At 44.2% G+C, this 21989-nt stretch overlaps 1 protein-coding gene across 1 annotated transcript; it reads left to right on the forward strand.

The window, feature by feature from the left end:
- Positions 1-41: 41 nt before the first annotated feature.
- Positions 42-21389, forward strand: chrnb2 (cholinergic receptor, nicotinic, beta 2). The gene is made up of 6 exons (XM_035163196.2): positions 42-289; positions 9544-9689; positions 11944-11988; positions 14364-14473; positions 16169-17297; positions 18889-21389. Exons 1-6 carry the CDS (start codon positions 181-183, stop codon positions 19039-19041), a joined length of 1692 nt encoding a protein of 563 aa, XP_035019087.1. The 5' UTR covers positions 42-180; the 3' UTR covers positions 19042-21389.
- The last annotated feature ends 600 nt before the right edge of the window (positions 21390-21989 follow it).

Here is a 21989-nt window from a genome sequence, read left to right on the forward strand (position 1 = left end):
GGAAGAAGAAGTGTGAACGGAGCAGCTCTGACGTCACCATGCCAGGTAGAGAGTGAAGGGGAGGGAGGGGGGTCGTGAGGAGGGGAGAAACACTGCGGGTGTGTTTTTTGGGGGGTGGCCTCTCCATCCCGGCGAACACCTTTCCTGGGGCTCGGCGCGCGCTCGGACGCACGGACGGTGATGCTGATGATGATGGTGGCGACGATGATGATGATGATGATGATGATGATCGACGTCCGGCCGCCGCGGCTGCTGCTGCCGCTGCTGGCTCTGCTCGCCATTGCGGGAGGTGAGTAACTTGTCCGTCTAATGGCTCCTTCGATGCGCTCTTTTTGTGTGCGTGCGTGTCTGTGTCTGTGTGTGTGCGCGCAGCGTCACCTTTGTATATTGGGCCCCCAAAAAAGCGCGGCGCGTTAGAGCCTCCAGAGGAATCCGATGAGGGTTTGTTTAAAGTGACATGGGAGCGAGTGAGGAAACACAAGGAGAGATGGTGTGGAGAGGCAGATGTGGAGGAAACGACTCTTTCACTGCTGTGTCACCATCTCTCTCCTCATAGCAGCGACTGAATGGTGTAGTGGAGCAAGATTGCCCTCACTATAACACACACAATAGAAACAAAGGCAACATCTGACGTCTAAAGCAAGGATAATTCATTCATATAAAGGTTTATTTATGTTATATATAGACACTATAATATGAAGTAACACCAGGTGGTATTATATCACAGGTATGGACTTTGGGGGACTTGTTGGGGAAAATCACATTTTGGACATTATAGTAAATAAAATGTGCATTTTTCATGCAGGCCTGTATTTCATGTTTTTAAACCCACAACAGCCAGTCAACCTATAGACAACAATATCAACCTATACCTCTATAAAAGCCATTATAGGCTCCTTCTAGCGACTAGCCTGCATCAAAGTGAGAAAGAGTGAGATAGAAATGTTATCACCCCACCTCCTCCTCCTCCTCCTCCTCCTCCTGTCTCTCTCATTAACACTGAGGTCTTGCGTTGAGTGGGCAGGTTAATGAGAGGCAGGTTGAGCTAAAACAATTTCTACTTCCTGTCATCACAGGACAGATGATGTGTCATCCGGCAGCGCAGGAAAAAGCCTCAGCTCGTGCAGATAAATGGTCTTTTTTTTTTCTTATCTTTTTAGAGGACGCGCACTAAGCAGATTAGTCTTATTTACGGCCCTGTCGTCGCTTTCGGAGCAGATGTGTTAAGTGTGAAGCCATTAGGTTGTTTGGACATATTTTGGGTCTGTAAGTTGGCTCTAATATGGTGTTGATTTGTGCTCAGCAATGATTTGCCCTGGGCAGAACGGTGAGGGGGAAACACGTCAGCTGATTGGTTGAATAATGGCTGCCTTAATATTTGTATTCAATCCATACAGTAGTGACAGTGTAGAGGCCAGCGCACTGCCTCCGAGCAAAAGACTGTTTGTCACTTCTTGCATAGCAGCACTCATAACCATACACGCACACGCACACGCACACGCACACGCACACGCACACTCACACACCTCCATCCACACACAAATGCCTGGCCATCTGCCTTGCATTGACTAACTGTTCATCATCGCCCATAGTGCTTCTGCTATCACACACACACACACACACACATGGAAAGAGAGCTTTACACCACACAGTTCATCATCACAATACATCCAGGAACAATCAAAAAGACAAACAGTAAAAGAGAAAACACTTTGACCCACATTAACCTGCCATTTATCATTTATAGTGTGTTTGTGTAATTATTATGTATTAGCAATACAATTAATTATCAACACACTTTTCAAAAACACACATATATATGTGCACATACATGCACATACAGATATAAGCGGAAGTAACAGTAAATATGTGAAATAAGTTAATGTAGGATTTAGTTACTAACACCCTTTATCTGCGTGACGCATTTTCACTTCTTCTAAGTTGGTTTGCAAAGTGTTGTACAGATATTAAATCAGACAAAATGAGTGTGAATACAAGAGTGCAAAAAATACATCAAAAACATAAAGTGCACATATTATATAGTTTACAATGCTGAGGTCTGTTTATATTACAGTACAACTGAAAACAATTGAAATAACACCAGCAACAATAAAACACACTTAAATTGAATACGGCAGACTGAGCAAACTAATAGAATATCAATTAAGTGCCTAATGGTGCATAATATTTGTCACCCAGAGTATTAGGTTCTGTTGGTTGATCTCTCCTGAGCTGGAGACACAGAGGTGTGTGCACTGAGAGAGAAAAATGCTGCCAACATGAAATATCACTTGAAGGAGCTTCATCAGCAGCCGAGCAGTAATGAGTCACCTTCCCCTAAGGGAGAAAATCTGATTAGCTGCATCCTCAGAGACTGTAAACTAAATCCACACACACAAACACACGCAAACACATGTTTGAAGAAATGCTCACGATTAGCACGTGGTCGCACACACACACACACACACCTGGAGCACAAGCTCATAATAGCACGATTCAGAGATTTACCTAGAAGGGAGCAAGTAAAGCACATAATTGTAAAACGTGCACAACAAAAACACGCACTGACACAGACAAAGATGTGATCTTATGTGTTTGTTCATACATGACGGCCCCCAGACTTTGCTCAATTAGTGCAGAGAGAGTGTGTTATTGCATCACACAAACACACTCACACAAATATCCAGTGTGACGATCGAATGAGATGGAGAAAAGGGATAACACCTCCTACTAGTCCACTTCAGCACTTTGTTACAGAAGACTTCAACATGCACAGACACACAGGTGTCCTCAAACGGAGACTTGCGTGTACTGGCTGTGCAAGGGCGCTCAAGGATGTTTCACCACCTGTCTCGCACGCTGCGTCGAGGATGCAGCCTTCCTGCTGTGTGAGGAGAATGTCTCCTCTTGTCATTTCCCCAGCAGGCCATGCATAATAAACAGGTCTGTGGTGCTGAGTCGACCTGATGCGGGGGTTACTGGATATGGAGCGCGGTGTGCGACAGTCCCATCAACCAAGGACGTAACGTGTGCTTGGTTTAGTTTTACTGCACTTTTTTATTTATTGTCTGCGTCTTGAAACCTTTTTCACATATGCACGACTGTCTGTGTTCACCACAATCTGTGTCCTCTGCTGTATGAAGCGATGATGAAGTAGGTGAGTGTCAACTAATCATTTCCTTGGCAGGGCTACAGTCTAGAAAGTTCTGCTCAGTCAGTTTGGCCTGTCATCACGTTGGTGCTGCACTGTGATCTGCACACCATCTCAACCTGCACGTCGCAGCAGCCCCCCTGTTGTCTCTCTCTCTCTTTCCGTCACTGTCTGTCTTTATTCTCTCTCCGTCTCCATCTCTGTGGACCAACTCCCAATGCACAGCAGCAGCAACAGGATCAGATCAGCGCACAGGGGGCTCCATCTGTGATTAGAAATGCACAGCACACTCACAACAGAGGCCTGCATTGGTATTAGATCTGTGTGATGTGGAACGTGTGATGTCGTGTGTAAAACTGTGTGCTCTCATGTGTGATCTGCGGAAGATTATTTGTGTGTGTGTGTGTGTGTGTGTGTGTGTGTGTGTGTGTGTGTGTGTGTGTTGTGTGAGAGAGAGAGAGAGAGAGAGAGAGAGAGAGAGAGAGAGTGTGTGTGTGTGTGTGTGAGTGAATGTGCAGCAGCAGCAGCACACAGCAGTCTGTGGCTCATGAGATTAGAGGAAAGCGGAGGGAGAGCACAGAGGTTTAATAGAAACGTAAGCAGTGGAGAAGAAGAGGCAGATAAGAGACATTTGTAAAGTTAAGAGTTTTAATTTTAACTTTGTCTGAGAATGATTTAAAAAATGAAAGAGATGGTGTTGTGCAGCACACTGCTTATGTTGCTCTGATGAAGGTGTTTGTAAGAGATAAGCTTATCTTCCTCTGATGAACTCAGAAGATAAAACTGCTTTATGACAATAGACATTATCCAACGTGTAAAGGTACACCAGCCTGGCAAAGTATAATGAAGAGATACAAAATATATATATATGCTTATCAACTAGGGCTTGGCAATAAAACATGATTATCGCAATATAATTTTCATCAATAGCAACAAAAGAAATGTCCATTATATATCAATATAATGATTCATGGTGAGGAGGAATAAAACACAAAATTGATTGACATCATGTTTGTCATTCTCTGCTTATTAAGAGTTTAAAACCACAACCTCCTCTCAGGAGCAAAAATCAATCTTTAAACTCAAAAGAAATATTTTATTTAAATTATTTTATCAATATCGACTGAGAAATATTCTCAATATAATTTATGCCCATATCGCCGAGCCCTATGCAGCACACTATGATGAATGTGTTTGTAGGTGTATTCACAACAACAATCATCCTCTGATGAAATCACGTATAAATGATCTGACTCTTAAATGTACCCCAGCCTGGTAAAGTGCAATTAAACTAGATTGAAATATGCTCATCATCAGAAAGTAATATTTTTGCAGAAATATAAAAAAACACATAATAATTATAATGATCATGCAGGACTTGTTGTTATCTCGATATGACAGACAGACGAGCTCCTCGCATTGCTTCCAGGCGCCAGGCTTCGACCTGCTGATAACATGGCCTCAGGATTTATGAGTAGCCAAATAATAGCTGTTATGAAAGGCATAATGCAGTTCAAGTGATGTATTTTATTGCAATCCCTGAAATAGGCACCCCCATTATAAGCCCCGCCATCTTTCATCCAACAGCTGCCGTGCGTTGTGACTGGAACAAATAAATCATAGTGCAGTGTTTATTCCTAATATGATGGTTTCTGGGCACTTAAAGTCTCTGTTTCTGATAGTAGAGCTTTTTCAGCTCAAGATTCTTAAGGAATTTAAACCACTTTAACACGTTCATCTTGAATTTACTCTGAACCGACTTCGAAAGATGTGACATTTAGTGCTTCACTGAAGAAATATCAGTTCATACTTATTCAGAAATAGTTAAATCTGAAGTGCATTTTTCTATTAAAGGACTAATTGTAGCATGGGGTTGGAGATGGGGTTAGAGTATAGTGGTTCCATCGTCCGGTATCATGATACAAGAATGTGGACTTTGAAAAAAATGAATGAAATATTAGCTTTTCTGAAAGAATGAAACCATTAATATCAGTATTTAAAATGATGGTGTTGAAAGCTGAAGTAGATGCATAAAACATGGTAGCGTCGTTGTAACATGTGTCTCCTCAACATTATGAGTCATAACAACAGCACACGCTCAGCTGGCTGCGCTTTTCTCGACTTGGATGTATTTAGAATTTGGCGACAATAAAGCCTCCGTCCTCAGTTAGTCCACAGTGGGAAGGCTTTGGTTTTGGAGTGCTGCGATATTGCGGCCGGATGGAGGATCAATATTAATATCTCAGTTCTATGGGCACTACAGAGCCAATTGGGTGTTGCCAGTAGATCAATGGATCTCTCCGTTATTGATCTGAGAATATTTCAGCCTGAAAGGTCCCAGCAGCAGCCAAAAAGCCTCTTTAGCGGAGCGCTGAGAGGAGGAGCAGAGAGCGATCCTGCTCTCCCACCAACCTTTCCTCATTTGAGCGAGCCCTATATAGAGATCATCACATCATAGTCTTAGTGGGGTAATTCAATTGAGCTCTTATTTTCTGCACATTTGAATTCACAGCGTGTGGACTCTGGGTCTCTAAGTAGCGCCGTGACCTACACATTGCAGATGCTGTAAAATGTAATAATCGATCATTCGCTATCATCAAAAAAGCTGATGTAATTCACTCAAACCAAGAGTTGGATCTAGATATTCTCTGAGGTCCATCGGAACACTGAGATCGATGGCTATTTGATGAGAGGAAACAAAGTTGTGAGGCTCACACATGGTAAACATGGCCACCATCTCATCCCTCCCTGTGCTGTATTAGTGTGTTGACATGTGCATGGCGGTGTGTAGCTCCAGGGTCTAATGGGAGAGCCCTGCTGAAATATTCATGGTGTCACATTAAGTTTGCAATATTTGCACTGGAAAACAACCAGAATACAACCTGAGCTATAGCAGAAACATTAGGACCACTCAGCGTGGCCTTTAGCATGACAGGGTGTCGTATGTGGAGACAGAGAGCGATCAGTCTTTGTGTGGGAGCATCGATGAGTGCTGCAGGCGAGCAGCCAAGTTCACATGTTTATCCTGCAGCGATCAGGGCGGAGAGAGTGTGGATGTTTCTGTTCTCCAGATAAGAAAATTTAGAAAAGATTAATACGTCTGCTTTTGTCTCCAATTTGTCTCAGTGCCATGAAACATTAGTCTCGACTTTTATCCTGAGCCCAAAAGATTCAGTGATTGGATAAAAGCCAAGACAGCACAATCCTCTCAGTTTGTTATTTTACTTTAATAATTGAAAAATGTTTCAGATCTGGATTTGCATCAGAATAGAAGGACAGTATGCCATATTACACCTTGTTAAATTATTCTGTAAAGATAGAAATACTATATATGCAACTGTCGCCAGATCTGCACAAAAGACACTTGTTCCTTGGCCTGTTGAATCCTGTGATCATGTTTTTTAACATATCCTGCTAAGGTCAAGCACTGTCACCTTCACAGCAAGAAGGTTCCCGGTTCAAATCCCAGATAGGCCGGGATCTTTCTGTGTGGAGTTTGCATGTTCTCCTTGTGTCTGTGTAGGTTTTCTCCAGGTGCCCCAGCTTCCTCCCACATGTTGGGTTTAGGTCAAGACTCTAAATTGATTGTTGGTGTGAATGTGAGAGTGAATGATTGTTTGTCTCTGTATGATACGCTGGCACCATGCCTCTTGCCCAATGTCCGCTGGGGTTGGCTCCAATGGATGGTTGGTAAGGTCAAAGAAAAAAACAGGCAAAGTCTTGCAACGATAATTATGTTATCAAACAATAACTGTTTGCAAAAGTTTTTTTGTAATTAATCAGCTTCATCAGTTTGGCCTCAAACTCATTAATATGGGCTCAGTCATCTCAAGTGACCAAAACTCAGAATTACTCCACATGCTGCTCTGGTTTGGTTGAGATGATGGTTTATCTTAGGAGCACAAACCCTGCATTCAGATTTTTATTCTTCATACATTCATGACAAACAGACCCATCAAGATCCATCCGTTATCTACACAACTTATCCTTTTCAGGGTCACAGCGGGGCTGGAGCCAATCACAGCTGACATTGGGTGAGAGGTGGGGTACGCCCTGCACAGGTCGCCGGTGTATCACAGGGCCACGCGTCAAGATGCTTGAGACAAACATCATTTAAGATGTAAGGCAAATATAATTTGTTTCTACAAAGAATAGTAACTGATCATTTTGACGGTTTAGAAAGACTTTGAAGTCGTCGCCCACTTTAGACATGAAACTAGCATTCACGTTTTGAGCTCGGCTGACAAAAATATGGATGTTTTCTGCTTCATCATTGTTCAAGTGAATGGTATTAGCTTCCTGTCTCCTCTGACAGTGTTATTGCCTTGCGCTTCTGAGAATAATATGCACTACTCATATGGCTCAGACGCAGACAGTAATATTTATTTCCCTCATGAATATGTGCACACAAAAAATAAGACTCAAAAAAGAAAAGCGGCACTCGTGCACAATAAACAACCAGGGCACTACACGCATGTGCTGACAGGCTGCGTCTTCATGATGTTGAATAAGCGAGAGAAGGGGCAATAAATGGACAGTGGCTGTCAGCGACAGGGAGATGGAGATAACAGGAAGGAGAGAGAGGGAGGGAGGCCCTGAGAGGAGAGAAAAGAAAGATATGGGCTGACTGGGAGGATGGAGAGATAGACATAGTGTAAAAGAGAAGGAGACGGGATGCAGGAAGGAGGAAAGGGAAAGAAGGAGGAGCGAGGAATTACGGGAGTGAATAGAGTCCTCATTGATCCGCAGACAGAGGCTATCATTCCTGCTCAGTGAACACAGCAGCGCTACAGGGCAGGTTGGAGGGTGAGGGTGGGGGGGAGTGGAGCTCAAGGGAGGACTAGAGGGTGAGGAGGGGGCAGCGTGTCACAGAGGGAGAGCTCAGGGACATAGTCAGAGCTTCAGTGGAAAAACTGAATAAGTGAGGTTCATCAACATGTGCTGTTTTTTACATTTCCATTTTCTTATTGAGATTTTGCATTGGCTTTCTATGCACACATTGTCAGTCGTGTCCATGTGTTCGACATACGTCGTTACTGACGTGATCACAGTCGCTGGACATTTATGCCTGAGGATTGCTCCTCACGCAGAGCTTCATACTTTCTCTGTGTAACATGCACATGAGAGGAAAGAAACAAGCTACGGTGCCTCATCTCAACATTTCTTCATTCGTCAAATGTACCTCGTCTTATTTTTAATCATATTTATTTACCTTTATATCTCTACATAAATACTCTTTAATGTCTTATATTTACTTTCTCTGTACTTTAGGTTTTTATTATTGATTGATCTAACAGCAGAATAATGCAGATCACTATTTTCTAAAGCCTCAGGTGCATCTGCAGATGACAAGTCCAAACCCCAAAGATATTGAGTTTACAGACACAAAATAAAACAACACAACAGCTGGAGTCATTGAAGAGTACATTGACATTATTTAATTTCCTCTAGCTATTGTTGATTATTTAATTTTCTCAGATGATGCATTTAAAAGAGGGCGAAAGAGGTGATAAAACCTGTAATATGGGGTTTGTTTTCCTGCGTCGCTAATAGCCTCTAAAAGAGCAGGTTAGAATATGACAACACTGGTACCATGCTAACAGTAAGCAGCCTGTGTTTATCTTCAGGGGGAAGGTGTGAGGGAATCGTGAGTGTAAAAGATGCAGCAGAGGAGCGAACAGATGCCAAAGAGGCAGGGAGTGAATAAGCAGGAGGGAGAGAGAGAGAAGGAGGGAGGCAGGAGGAGGTACAGCGCTGTTATTTTTCTCTGTGCATCATGTCCTCTCTGTGCAAACGGCTTCCCTCCCGTGCGTGGTGTTGTGACAGCTCTGCCCAAACTCGACCGCTCACACAGACACGACTACAGTCGGCTGCAGGACGAGGGATGGTGGACAGGAGGGAGTGCTTAGGGGGGAGGGGGGGGAAGTGAGAGATGGAGTGAAAATAACCCAAAGCTACAAAAGACTGGCAGGGGGAGAAAAGTGCAACACGGCAGAGGGAAATAGAGGGAGACAGAGCCGCGGCACAAAGAGAGCGATAGAGAGGATAGTGATAGAGACATTCAGACTGGTTGACTCAGTCTCATGATGTCAGATCTTGTAAGAAGTGTGTATCGAGCTGTGCTGACATTCTCCAGCCGCCAGTGATGAGTAATGCCATGCTTCAAAGCCTTTGCATTCTCAATACAAATAGATAGCCAATGCACGCCTCGGTGCTGGGAGTGAGGGCAGTGGCCAAACCGATTTCCTGCCCCTGTACGTCTGCAGAGCAAATCCGATAGGATAAAATTCTTTTCAACTGATGCCAGGAGGGACACAGATGGCTGCAACTTTTTTTCTGTCTCCACTATCGAGACAGATGAGGATGATGATAATAATGTGTTCTCATTACAGGCGGCCTCGGGGCGGACACGGAGGAGCGGCTGGTGGAGCATCTCCTAAACCCAGCCCACTACAACAAACTGATCCGTCCTGCGACTAATGGCTCCGAGCTGGTTACCGTGCAGCTGATGGTGTCGCTGGCCCAACTCATCAGCGTGGTGAGTGTGCACGTGTGTCTGTGCTGGTGCGTTTGAATCTGTGGGCACCAGAAAGGCCAAAATAGCAGCGGTGAAAGAATTATTGAGATTTTGCACTTGAATAAAGCATCAATAACAAGATTTAATTATACTTCTCTCCCCTACTTCTTGGCAAATCAACGGCAATATGTATTCAAACAGAACCAAACACACATCTACAATAACCCATGGCCAGAATTAGTCACAAAATCAATTTAAAACCAGCTTAATTGCTGACTCTCCCTTCCAACTACAATCCATCACGACACTGTGTTCCTGTAAGAACAACACAGCCTGTGGAAAAAACCAATAAAATCACTAAATCATCACAAGCACCATGTACATACAACCTGATTCGGCAAATTTGCAACTGCACAACACCCCTTTCCATCATGGTAACTAAAGGAAATCGCTCATTTCCTTCAGTAAAGATTGATTCAGGAGTTACAAGTCCGAGAATATAACAATTGATTCAATAATGTAATTATTCTATGCCTATTATTTATATCCTGATTATTGGATTCTAAATAGAAAGGCCCACGAAATCTTAAAAGTCATGCTCATCAGTAGAAGTCTTCTTCTTCTTCTTCTTCTTCTTCTTCCTCTGCTGCTTCTTCTTCTCGTCTTCCTCTTTCATTTTTGTGATCTCTACATGGACGTCCTACATTTGATCACTTGTAAACGCTTCACTGGTATCTCCTTAATTGGACATCCTCCAGTACGTCACTTCCTGTCACGAGATAGGTGAGGCGGAGCTAATTTTGGTGTGACCAAGCGGCGTGACACAAATATTGCTGATCCTTAAAGAAAGTTCTAATATTTGGTTAGTTCCCGTCCTAGTTATTGTAGTCATCTCTATGGACACGAGCCTCCTTCAACCAATCATCATTTGTCAAAACATCTTTTCCATTTTGATTTATTCACTTCCCTTTTGTCATTCGTGTCCACTCAGCGTTTCTGCACCTCGTCACAAAACTCTTGTTTCCCTTTTTATCACAACACTTCCCATGTTCTCCTGACACAGCAGATGAACGGTTAATTCACATTTAATCAAGCATTTTACTTCAAACATCTCCTTCAAGCATTCATCGTTGTTATTAATCCATGTGATTAATAAACAAGATTATCTCTCTCCCTTTTCACTGTACCTCTTTTTTTCTTTTCCTCTTTCCCCTCCCCCCATTGCTGTCTACCACTCTGACTGTGAGACTGTTCTTATTACTAATATCACTAGCGTTACATAACAATATAATTTCCCCTTCCTTCCTATCCTTGACAAACTCAGAAGTATTTTATGGTTATATTGTATTACATATATTGTATTTGTATATGGTGACTGTGTTTACATATAATTGTTAGCTTTTTTGGCATCATAATGTTTTTGATACAATTTTAATCTGAATTGACTAGTAAAAATTTGTTGAATTTGTGTGTGTGTGTGTTTTTTAATAACTTTATATGAGTGGGAGGTCATCCAGTGTCCATCATGAGTGACTGTCTGTCAAAGAATAACGAAAAGACACAAAGAATGATCTTATCTCTTATCTTAGCTCAGGAAACAATAGTTAAGAGGGAATTTAGTTGTTCATATATATTTAGTTAGAACTTTCTTTCCCCCGCATACTCTTCCTTGTAATTTAATGTTGTGGAGTAAAAGCAGAAATGCTGGATAAAATTCAAATATTCAAGTAAAGAACAGGTAACTCATAGCTGTATCATCTTTGTGTAGGTTAAAGTGTCGCTCCAGTGATTTTACACACACAAAGACTGGTTGGCTCATTATGTTGAGTACTACTCAGCTTATGAAAACAGTTGTATAATGGCTCCGGTGGCTCTGGAGGAGCTTTCTTAAAGTCTGAGAAATGAATCCTGACGATGACATAATCAGTGTTTTCTTGACTGGAGTTTGACCTCAGTGTTTTTTCTTATTTTGATTATTATTACAGAAAGTCTGTGTTACAAACTGGGTCATGGAGTTTGAAAGGACATTTACATCCAGCACGTAGGAAGGGTTTAATGAAAGATGTTATCAGGTTTCATTATGCAGCCATTGTTTCTGAAGCATGACTCAGCCTTTAGGGACTAAATGTCAGGATATTCCGGCCTCGCTGCGTTCTTGTTATGAATTTATTGAAAAAATATGTCTCATATATGTTGTGCAGCTTGTTGAAAGTGCTGTATTGAATCACCGAAGCATAGACACCTTCACTAACAGTATTTTCTTCTTTCTCTGCAGCATGAACGGGAGCAGGTGATGACCACTAATGTCTGGCTAACACAGGTGAGACTTCCCACTCTTTTCTGGTCTGTAATTTAAACATACTGAAGCAACTCACACAGAAAGGACAAATGAAAACCAAACAATGACTAATGGGTTTGATGTTTCTTCGGATTTCATAGTGTGACAGTCAGGTCAGTGTAAGTGAATCACAGGCTAATAGAGAGTCTAATGGAGTGTAGCTGTGTCCCAATTCAGGGGCCGCCTCCTTCGCCACCTAGACCGTTAAGGCCGACCTGAAATGAGACGCTCTGGTCTACGGAGGATTTCCATGATCGGTGTCACCAGCTTGTCCCGCCCTTATTGCTGTTTCCTAGCAACAGAGCTAAAGTTGGACATGCTCAAAAAGTTTTAATGCCCCTTGGTTATTTTTAACATGGGAAACGCTGTTCGGTTGAGCTGAAGCGTGGTACTCAAGCCATGTCTCTCAACGTCTCGTAGTTTAGCAGTGCCATTACTGCTATGAAAAACCATTCGTCATTGAAGCGCAATGAATCCTGGGATAGGTTGAACCAGGAAGGAGCCACCCGTCGGAGCCGCTATTTTCCGAAAATTGAAAGGATGCATTTGTCGGCCACATTTGAAGGAGCCCAGGAAATGGGACAGTCTAGTCACGCTGCAGTGACGCAAACAGTCTTCAAATGCAGCCTCTGAAGGATCCAGCCCCTGAATTGACACACAGCTACAGACACTGACTGATGCTCCCTCTGCAATTTACTGAATATAATCATGCTGATTTACATAATATAATCAAGCGTAATAGTGTCATACCAGTATATCACCAGCATGTGTGCAGTGGTCCAGTTACTGGAGGGGAAAGATGCATCTATGTGTTCCTCACTCGGAGCAGCAGCCCTTCGATCTGACAAGAGAGAAAGAGAAAGAGACATAAAATATGAAAGACAAGTGACATTTTATGAGCAAAAATCACGGGCTTGTTGTTTTTTTTACATCTGAAATAGAAATAACTGATGATAACAAAAAGCGCATTGCACAAAATGCTGGACCAATGTGTCCCAGTTGATTTTGTGATTTTTGGACGAGACCTATGAGCTCACCCCGTGAAACCTGTGAATAATGTGACTCTGACTGAGCGGTGACCCTCTTCTACATGGCTGGCTCTCAGTAAAGCTTACAGCTGAGGCCTTAACATGTCTAAACACACACAAACACACACACGGTAAACAAATGCATTCACCCACACATACATTATCAACATATGCGCTTGCTTTTGAGAGCAGGTGTTAGAACAATTTGCAGGCATATGTTGAGTTTGGATGTAAATTGAGATAAAACAGATGAGATTCTCTCTCTCTCTGTATATAATGGATATATAATGGATGCTGCTCTGTATTTTTCTCTCTAGTGGTCGTACGCACATGCACATGCACACACGCACACGTAAGCACATACACCTGCACCTGAGCAAGTTGGGATTTATGGGATGGAACGGAGCGTAGAATCAGCGCACACAGTCTTGTCTCCATTACTTCTGAGGACATTACATTCACTTGCATTGATCATGGAGACCATAGTTACCCTTTGCCAAACCCTAACTTTAACCTTAACCTCACCTTAAAGCATATTTTCACCTTGAAAGATAATGATCCACGTTATGTAGACTTATTTTATTTTCCTACAACATCACTAATACCTTGACCACACACACAAACACACACACACTTGAGCACATTCACTTGCACCAGAGCAAGTTAGGATTTATGGCATGGAACGCAGCGTAGAATGGCCATCAGCGCTCTGTGGATTCCTCGCTGTCTGTAAGCAGGGGAAGCAAGGACAACTGTCCCGAGCCAAGACAAACTGTAATGACCATAATGCATCACAGTTACTGCTGACAACCCAGCGTGGGATTTACAGCTCCAACATGGCAGTAACACAGAAGAGCCAGACAGGGCTGCTGTTACAGGTCACAGAGGCCTCGGCGTGCCAATGACGAACGACTGACCCACAACACACAGAACAAGATTATGCCGGCCTTTTTACACAGGGTTATGCAGAGGACACAGGGGGTTTTGCTGATGCGAACATGTGCACACACTAGGAAACAGCCTCATTGCAGATGCCATTTTAATCAAGCTGATTGGTTTGTGGCTGGGTGTGTTTAAAAGACCATTCAGGGTCAGGGTTGACACGAGTGCTTCTCTGTCCCTCTTTGGCTCGTAGTTAAAGGTATGATGCAGGACAGACAGCGCAGGATGTTCCCCGGGCTTATGTGGCTCCTAATGTATTATATTGACCACTGACTGACTGACTGACTGACAAAAAGATGGACAGACAGACGTTCTCTCCACAACGTCTTCTTGCTGCAGTGTGATTTGCTGATGAGTGACTAAGCATTGTGTTTTATTGACCCTCAGGAGTGGCAGGACTATCGTCTGACTTGGGTCCCTGAGGAGTTTGATGGGATGATGAAGGTCAGGCTGCCCTCAAAACACATCTGGCTGCCTGACGTGGTGCTTTACAACAAGTGAGTCACTCGCTCACCCTCCTGTCCTCACTGCAGGCGGCTCCCAGAAGTCATACATGAAATCTAAAAATCATGCCCAACAACAGCACATGGAATTCTCATACATAACCTGATAATATTTTGAATATACCTGGTGCTGTGAGGCAGCTCCACTTGCTACAGATGTCACTTTGGATCAAAACATCGATGACGTGCCAGGAGTCTAAGTGTGTTTAAGTGTCACACATCCTGACCTGCCACACATGACTGAATCTGACCACTGTAATCTGCTCACACCACTCATGCCACATTGCTGAACAGTGTCTGCAGCTCTCATGAGACACTTCAAAGATGGAATCATCTGCACACACCGGGTTGACGCATATACATGTACAGCACATGCATGCGTGACGGATTTAGGGAACTTGGACATACAGTCACACATGCAAACTGTGTGCTCTACTTGCAGAGCTACTTGATAAATAACTGTGTCTTTACAATTTGATTTAGAGTCTCTACTCAGGAACATCCCTTGCTGATCAATTCGTATTGTTTCTATAACATCTAGTATAATTATACATAACTCCAAGGAACATCACTGGGCTGGTTTAAGTTTTACTTTTCAGATCCTCCATGCACACAAGTCATGGAGTTCCACAAGGCTCAGTACTGGGACCACTACTTTTCACTTTATACACACCTCCTCTAGGCAATATTACCACATACATTTCCATTTTATATGACCTAAATCTAAAAATGACAACTGGCCCAATTTTATTTTAAATGCACTGCATTTCACTGCAATGTGTTGTATAACACACAGATCTTCAAATGCAGAACAGAAACATGACCTGTTAGTTTTTAATTAGAACTTCATTGTATGGCAGAGGGGGTTAAGGATGTTGCAGGCCACTTGTCTTAGTGTAATGGAAACTGAGAATCAGTCTGCTGTATGTGAAGCAGCTCATCAGAGCGGAGTGATCTCTCTGGCCCTTCTCCTCTTTCCCTGTCTCAGCCTTTACTTCAGTAAAGATTAAAAGATCTCTGACCCACCTCACTGTGGATAAAATGATCCTGTTAATCCCACGTACCCCAGTTCGTCTCGCTGTCCTCCCTCTCGGTCGCGTTGGACTCCTGTCAGTCACTTCAACAGGAGGATTATCTCTGTGTATGGCAGCAACAGAGCCTTAAATTTCAGGAAGTTTCTGTTTTTTTGTGAACAAATGTGTCAATACAGGCAGAAATAACGAATAATTTGTCATATTCTACACTAAGCCATTAACCATAATCCAGTAGTTTTCTTGCCAAAAATGTAAGTTTAGTAGAAATTCAATCAATGGCCTTAATGTTGTCAGCAGACTTTAAAGTAAAGTGTCTAATTTGAGCTGTTTGACTCTGTCCACTCTGACCTGGGAGCCATGTTTCCTGTCTAGACTGCGTGATCATTCGATACAGCGTCCTCGTTCCTCATGTTTGTATGAGCAGGTGTGTGTCACCCTGCCGCCCTGAGACGCCTCCAACCTCACAGCCGCTGTATCTGTATATGTGTGTGTGTTTGTCTGTTTTGCATAAGGGGATGTGTCACAGTTCATAAGACTCAGGGGAAACTTGGCCTCTCATTATAATTTATGTGAACCAAATTGTTAAATAATTGAAGACAAAATGTTTCTGTTTAAGTTTGACTCTCTTTTCCATCTCTCTCAACCTGTCTCTCAGTGCCGACGGTGTGTACGAGGTGTCCTTCTACTCTAACGCCGTGGTCTCCTACGACGGCAGCATCTTCTGGTTGCCCCCAGCCATCTATAAATCAGCCTGTAAGATCGAGGTCAAGCACTTCCCCTTCGACCAGCAGAACTGCACGCTGCGCTTCCGCTCCTGGACCTACGACCGCACCGAGATCGATCTGGTCCTCCGCGCTGATGTGGCCAGCATGGATGACTTCACGCCCAGCGGGGAGTGGGACATCATTGCCCTGCCAGGCAGACGGAACGAGAACCCCGCTGACCCCACCTACGTGGACATAACGTATGACTTCATCATCCGCAGGAAGCCTCTTTTTTACACCATCAACCTCATCATCCCGTGTGTCCTCATCACCTCACTGGCCATCCTGGTCTTCTACCTGCCGTCAGACTGCGGAGAGAAGATGACGCTGTGCATCTCAGTGCTGCTGGCTCTCACTGTGTTCCTGCTGCTGATCTCCAAGATCGTGCCACCCACTTCACTGGACGTCCCTCTGGTGGGGAAGTACCTGATGTTCACCATGGTCCTAGTCACCTTTTCTATCGTCACCAGTGTGTGTGTGCTCAATGTGCACCACCGCTCACCCACCACACACACCATGCCCCCTTGGGTTAAACTGGTGTTCCTCAACAAGCTTCCTGCCCTGCTCTTTATGCGCCAGCCAAGAAACAGCTGCGAGCGCCAGCGGCTGCGCCAGAGAAGGAGGGCCCAGGAGCAGAAAGAGGGCGGGCGCAGCGGGGAGGCAGGGGCCCTGATGGTGGGTCTCGGGCTGGGTGGTAGTGGCGGGAGCGGAGGGGGAACCACAACAGGGGTATTCAGCAAAGAAGACAGTGACCCTTGTACCTGCTACGTGAACCGGGCGTCTGTTAAACAGTTTGGAGGGGATCTGGGAGGTGCAGGGGGTGGATCCTTGGATGGTCTGAATAGGGTGAGGGAGGGCAGGGAAGGGGGCTCTGGAAACGTGCCCCGGGGCCAACAAGCAGGGGGAGGTCCTGCTCTGACTCAGGCCCTGTTGGCCCAGGCCTGTCCAGGGTTTGAGGAAGCCGTGGAAGGAGTTCGCTTCATCGCTAACCACATGAAGAGTGAAGATGATGATCAAAGTGTGAGTGTCACTGTATTTTTACTGTGGAAAACCTTTTACAACATTACTGTATGACTCTCTGTGGCTCCTTATAAGAGACCGACCGATAATTTTGCCCTTTCTACGAGCAATAATGACGAAATTCTATGATGCATTATAATTTGATCAGTTTTTGACACTTAATATTATAAATTGTGATCTGGGTAGTAAAATATGGATCACGTCTGTGTTTACACATCTCTTCTCACCTGACGTCTTTCCAGCAAATCATGCATGTTGGGATGATGAACGTGAATATGGACCCCTACGTCTGTATTTATGCATCTCTTCTCACATGACGTCTTATTGAGCGTCCCATCCCTACTCCAGTCACGTACGATACTTTTCCTCAAAATACAATAATTTTAAACTTGATTGGCTTTGACCCCAATAATCCATATTGGTCGGGCTCTAGATGTTATAGTCATTAACCTACAGAGATGTGTCACCTGACCTGTGTTCCCCAGGCAGCTGTTGACAATAAAAAACACCCAAAAATCAATTAACATACTATCGACTAAGACACCAACAAACTGGTGTCATAATAGAGACTTTGTCATCTGAAGACAATTCACGGATGTAGGTTTAAATAACTAAACAGAAAAAGAGACAGACAAAATAAAATATACATGCTGCTGATGCTGCCAGTAAATCTTTCATGGCTGCAGTTTACTGCTTTTCAATTTGAGGCCAATATATCTGTAACAAATAGATTTGGTGGTAACACGGGGCTGCCTGTGTGTCCCCCGGGTTCTTCTTCATACCACGGTACAATATAATCTCGTCTCTATGTGGATAACATCACAAATCACCTGCTTTTATGGGAATATGTTGGTAACCGTAAAAGGCACATCTGAGCAGCACTGATCTCTCCTCTCTCAGCGCCATATCATGTTATAGTGATGATCGAGCCTCGCAGCCGCGCCGTTTAACTCTGCCATTTGAAACGCATGGGGGACTACGCCGGAGCATAAGCAGAGGAGACAGATCTGGTGACGTAATCGTAGCCCCCTCTAAATATTCAACGCAGACATGCAATTATAGCAGCGGCATGACGTGTGCATGGAAAAGGAGTACAAGTGGAAAAGCGCCAGAACGGAGGAGCCAAGACTGCGGTTGGGCGAGGGTGGCATTTTTTTATCGCTTCCCCTCAAGGCATCTTAGGAGACTCTCTTGGAGTGAAAGAAACCGACATGGGAATTAACAATCCTCGGTAATTCTGTCCATCATCGCCATAGTTACCATCCCATCTCCATGCCGACTGTTTTGAAAATCCTCCCTCTCCTCTCCTGCCTCAGCTCTTCCCATCCCTCTTGCCTCCCCTCCTCCCCAAGTCATCATTGCCGGGGTTAGAGTGTCAGCACCCCCTCTGTTTCTCTGCCCTCCATCACTCTCTCTTGTCTCCCATGTCCTTCTCAGCCTCCTTGACTCGTGCTGGACCTCATCAGTGCTTTGTGGCAGAACAACTCTCTGCTCGCATTAACCCTTCACCTCTATTAACCCCCCTGCATACATAAAGCAAGAGTGATTCTGCTCACCTTAATCTTTCTCTCTACACCCCCTCCATCCACAGGTGAGCGAGGACTGGAAGTACGTCGCTATGGTGATCGACCGCCTCTTCCTGTGGATCTTCGTGTTCGTGTGCGTGTTCGGCACGTTGGGCATGTTCATGCAGCCCCTCTTCCAAAATTACACAGCCAAGACCATCACCAGCACGGCGGGCTGAGCATCCCCTCTCCCCAGCCACGAACACGCTGACGGACAGCTTCCCCCGACCAATCAGCACAGCAGAACAGCAGAGGGCCAGAGGCGGGGATGGTAGGGGGGAGCCGGTCTGGGGTTTTTATTTTGTTGTATCTATGGAACCGGAACCAGAACTGGAACTGAACAGCAATCACACCCATTACCTTTATATAGTAACATTTTTTGCAATGAACAACGGATTTTTCTTGTATGAGGAACTAAGGAGAAGGCCATCATACACCTGCAGTGTTTTGTCCAGATGTTTGACGGAATGACCTCCCCTTTCTGGTGGAGGCGTCCCTCCCTGCTCTCCTCTTCAGCCAGTCAGGGAGCGAGGATGCTAAGAAACCTCACGCCAGCCAATCGACACTTTTCCTCCTGCTGCTGACTGCTTAACGACAACGTGCCCTCCTCCCACTATGACACTTCTCATCCACAGTATCGACTGATGTCAGTGAGAGCTAATCAGAAAGGGAAGGAAGGTTCATATCAAGGTTCTTATTTTCTTTTCCAGAAATCCACTACGCCAGTGAACTCAATATATTTTATCATAGCATAGCAGCCTACCACAGTAAAGCATTGACTATATATTATCAAGATTTCTCTATGTGTTAGCTCATACCAGGGTCTATTGCTGATAGAGAGGCTACGGTGTGTTGTATGATTGTATAGCTATAACAAGAATGTGATATAAACTGTACTACACAGCCCGTGGCACATACACTAACACAATATGTGTACAAGCAACTGATTGCGAAGGAAAATACATACAAGAGCCAGGACGCATTATGTGATGAAGGTCAAAAGGAAAAAGAAATAGATCATGCATGAACAGTTTTTATGCTTAAAGAGTTGTGCACAGCAAGTAGAGTACGGCCGTGCAAAGTTGGGGGAATCTAAGCCAAGATGGTGGACAGGACTTCCTATAGGACGGTCAGTGGAATATGATTTCTCCAAGATGGAGTATTTAGAGCTCTGGGGCAAAGATCGGTATCGGAAAAAAGTTTCATGTAAATCAAAATATATTGGTGGAAGCATGGAGAACATGGAAATGAAGCTGTTATGTGTAGTAGTATGTAATTTCACAACTGCTTATTACCTGTCATTGCTGTGATTATCAGATCAGAGAAAGACAGCGTCTCACTTGTTCTTCCTTTCTTTGTTTCTCTCCTCTCCTCTCCTCTCTGCTCCATCTCCGGTGTATCTATTTTTGCACTGGATTCTGTTCATGTATGTAATGTGAAGAACATATGTATAGATGTATGCGTGCCCCCGTACCCTAAGCCATTATCATATCTGTCAGATGCAATGTTCAGGAGAGCATACTGTGCTCTCGCCCTCATCCACCCTTTCTATTAATGTCCGACAACCTCCCTCCAGTTCTCTCCCTCTTTATCTGGTCTTCCACAAACACATTTTCTGACAAATAGTCCAATTAGAAAAACCTACATCCTCTAATCACCTTTTTCATTTGGGCAGTTTTTTTTTTTTTTTAGCATGGAACAGCTTATTTTCGTCATGTCCGCTATGTTCCCATGACAACCGAGCGAGATGCAAAAAGGTTATTTTTCCGACACGCAGGGACTTGGGGGGCGGGGGAGGATTCAACGGGCAACACAGGAACAGCAGCGCGGCCATCACTGAAGCAACCGTACCAGGCAATAAGTTACAGATGCAAAATCACAAGCAGTAATGGTTAAAAGGGGGCAATACATGATGCTATGTAGTATAAACGTGACTGACTTCAATACGATGCTGCAGCTGAGGATTAACGGACGGGAGGAAAAAATGGATAGTCTGACCACATCAAGCACAATCCAGGTAGTGAGTTAAAGCAGGATGAACAGAGACAAAGGACTGTTGGTGTGGTTGTTACAGCATATGAAAGCCACTATAAATATCTGAAGGAAAAAAAAAAGAAATGCTGTCTAATCCTCAGTCACTGTCACTCGCTTCCCCCTGCTTTTTACAGCTGCCATGTCTGCAGCTCAGCACTGGACTGGGAGCTCTGTTTCCATCTCTCTCTCTCTCTGTCTCTGGAGGATGGTATTACCCAGAGGGGGGGGGGGGTCCCCATGCAGATCCCAAACAAGTGTGAAAAGCCTATCAGAGACCTGTGAAAACTGTAGGCCACACGGCTCCACACGGACAAAAGTGCTGCTGTCCTCTCCCTCTAACCTCTCCACTCCCTCCTTCCTCTCCTCTCACTTCCTCTCTCTCGTTATATCCTCGCCCCTCATCTCTCACCTTCTCCTTCCTGACTCTCAAATCTGCTCCTGTGCACACCTTAACCGGTCCAATAAAGGTTGTAGGTTCAGATTAACAAAAGTGCGGGTCTGTGCTGCGTGTTTTTACTCTCTCTCTCTCTCACACACACACATACACACACACACACACACACACAGTCATAGCTCCATGACTTCAGAGGACATTATATTGACTTACATTGATTTCCTGTCGACTTAGGGTTAGTAGACCATAACCCTGTAGACTAACTCCACCCCTAACCTCAACCAACATGACGTTTAGCCCCTACCCCTTACCTTAACCTAACCCTAACCTTAACGTTACCTTAAATCATGTCTTCATTAAGTGGACTCTGGATGAAGTCCCCATGATGTGACTGTGTTAAGAGCTTTACATCCTCACTACATGACTAGTACCCAGACCACAAAGTCACACGCACAACCTATGGTCCATAAATTACTGCAGTACCCTGACTTCCCATTAATCACACCACAGGATAGCCTGAAAGAAAGAAACATTTCCTGTCTTTCTAATATTGTGGCTGGCAGCTTCCTTTTTATGTACTCGCTCACTCACTCACACACACACACACACACACACACATGCCCACACTCACGTAGTTGCTTTTTTTACTTTTAGGAAGCACAGCTTTTAAACAATCATGGGTGTACAACCCAGACAAGG

This window comes from Hippoglossus stenolepis, chromosome 8 (genome assembly GCF_022539355.2).
Source record: "Hippoglossus stenolepis isolate QCI-W04-F060 chromosome 8, HSTE1.2, whole genome shotgun sequence".
Classification (NCBI taxonomy): domain Eukaryota; kingdom Metazoa; phylum Chordata; class Actinopteri; order Pleuronectiformes; family Pleuronectidae; genus Hippoglossus; species Hippoglossus stenolepis.

Bases quoted from the DNA above. Each gene is read 5' to 3' on its own strand.
- chrnb2 (XM_035163196.2), top strand. From the start codon at position 181: ATGCTGATGATGATGGTGGCGACGATGATGATGATGATGATGATGATG. The intron at 290-9,543 runs GTGAGTAACTTG...TTCTCATTACAG, and splicing joins TCTGCTCGCCATTGCGGGAG to GCGGCCTCGGGGCGGACACG. The intron at 14,474-16,168 runs GTGAGTCACTCG...CCTGTCTCTCAG, and splicing joins GACGTGGTGCTTTACAACAA to TGCCGACGGTGTGTACGAGG.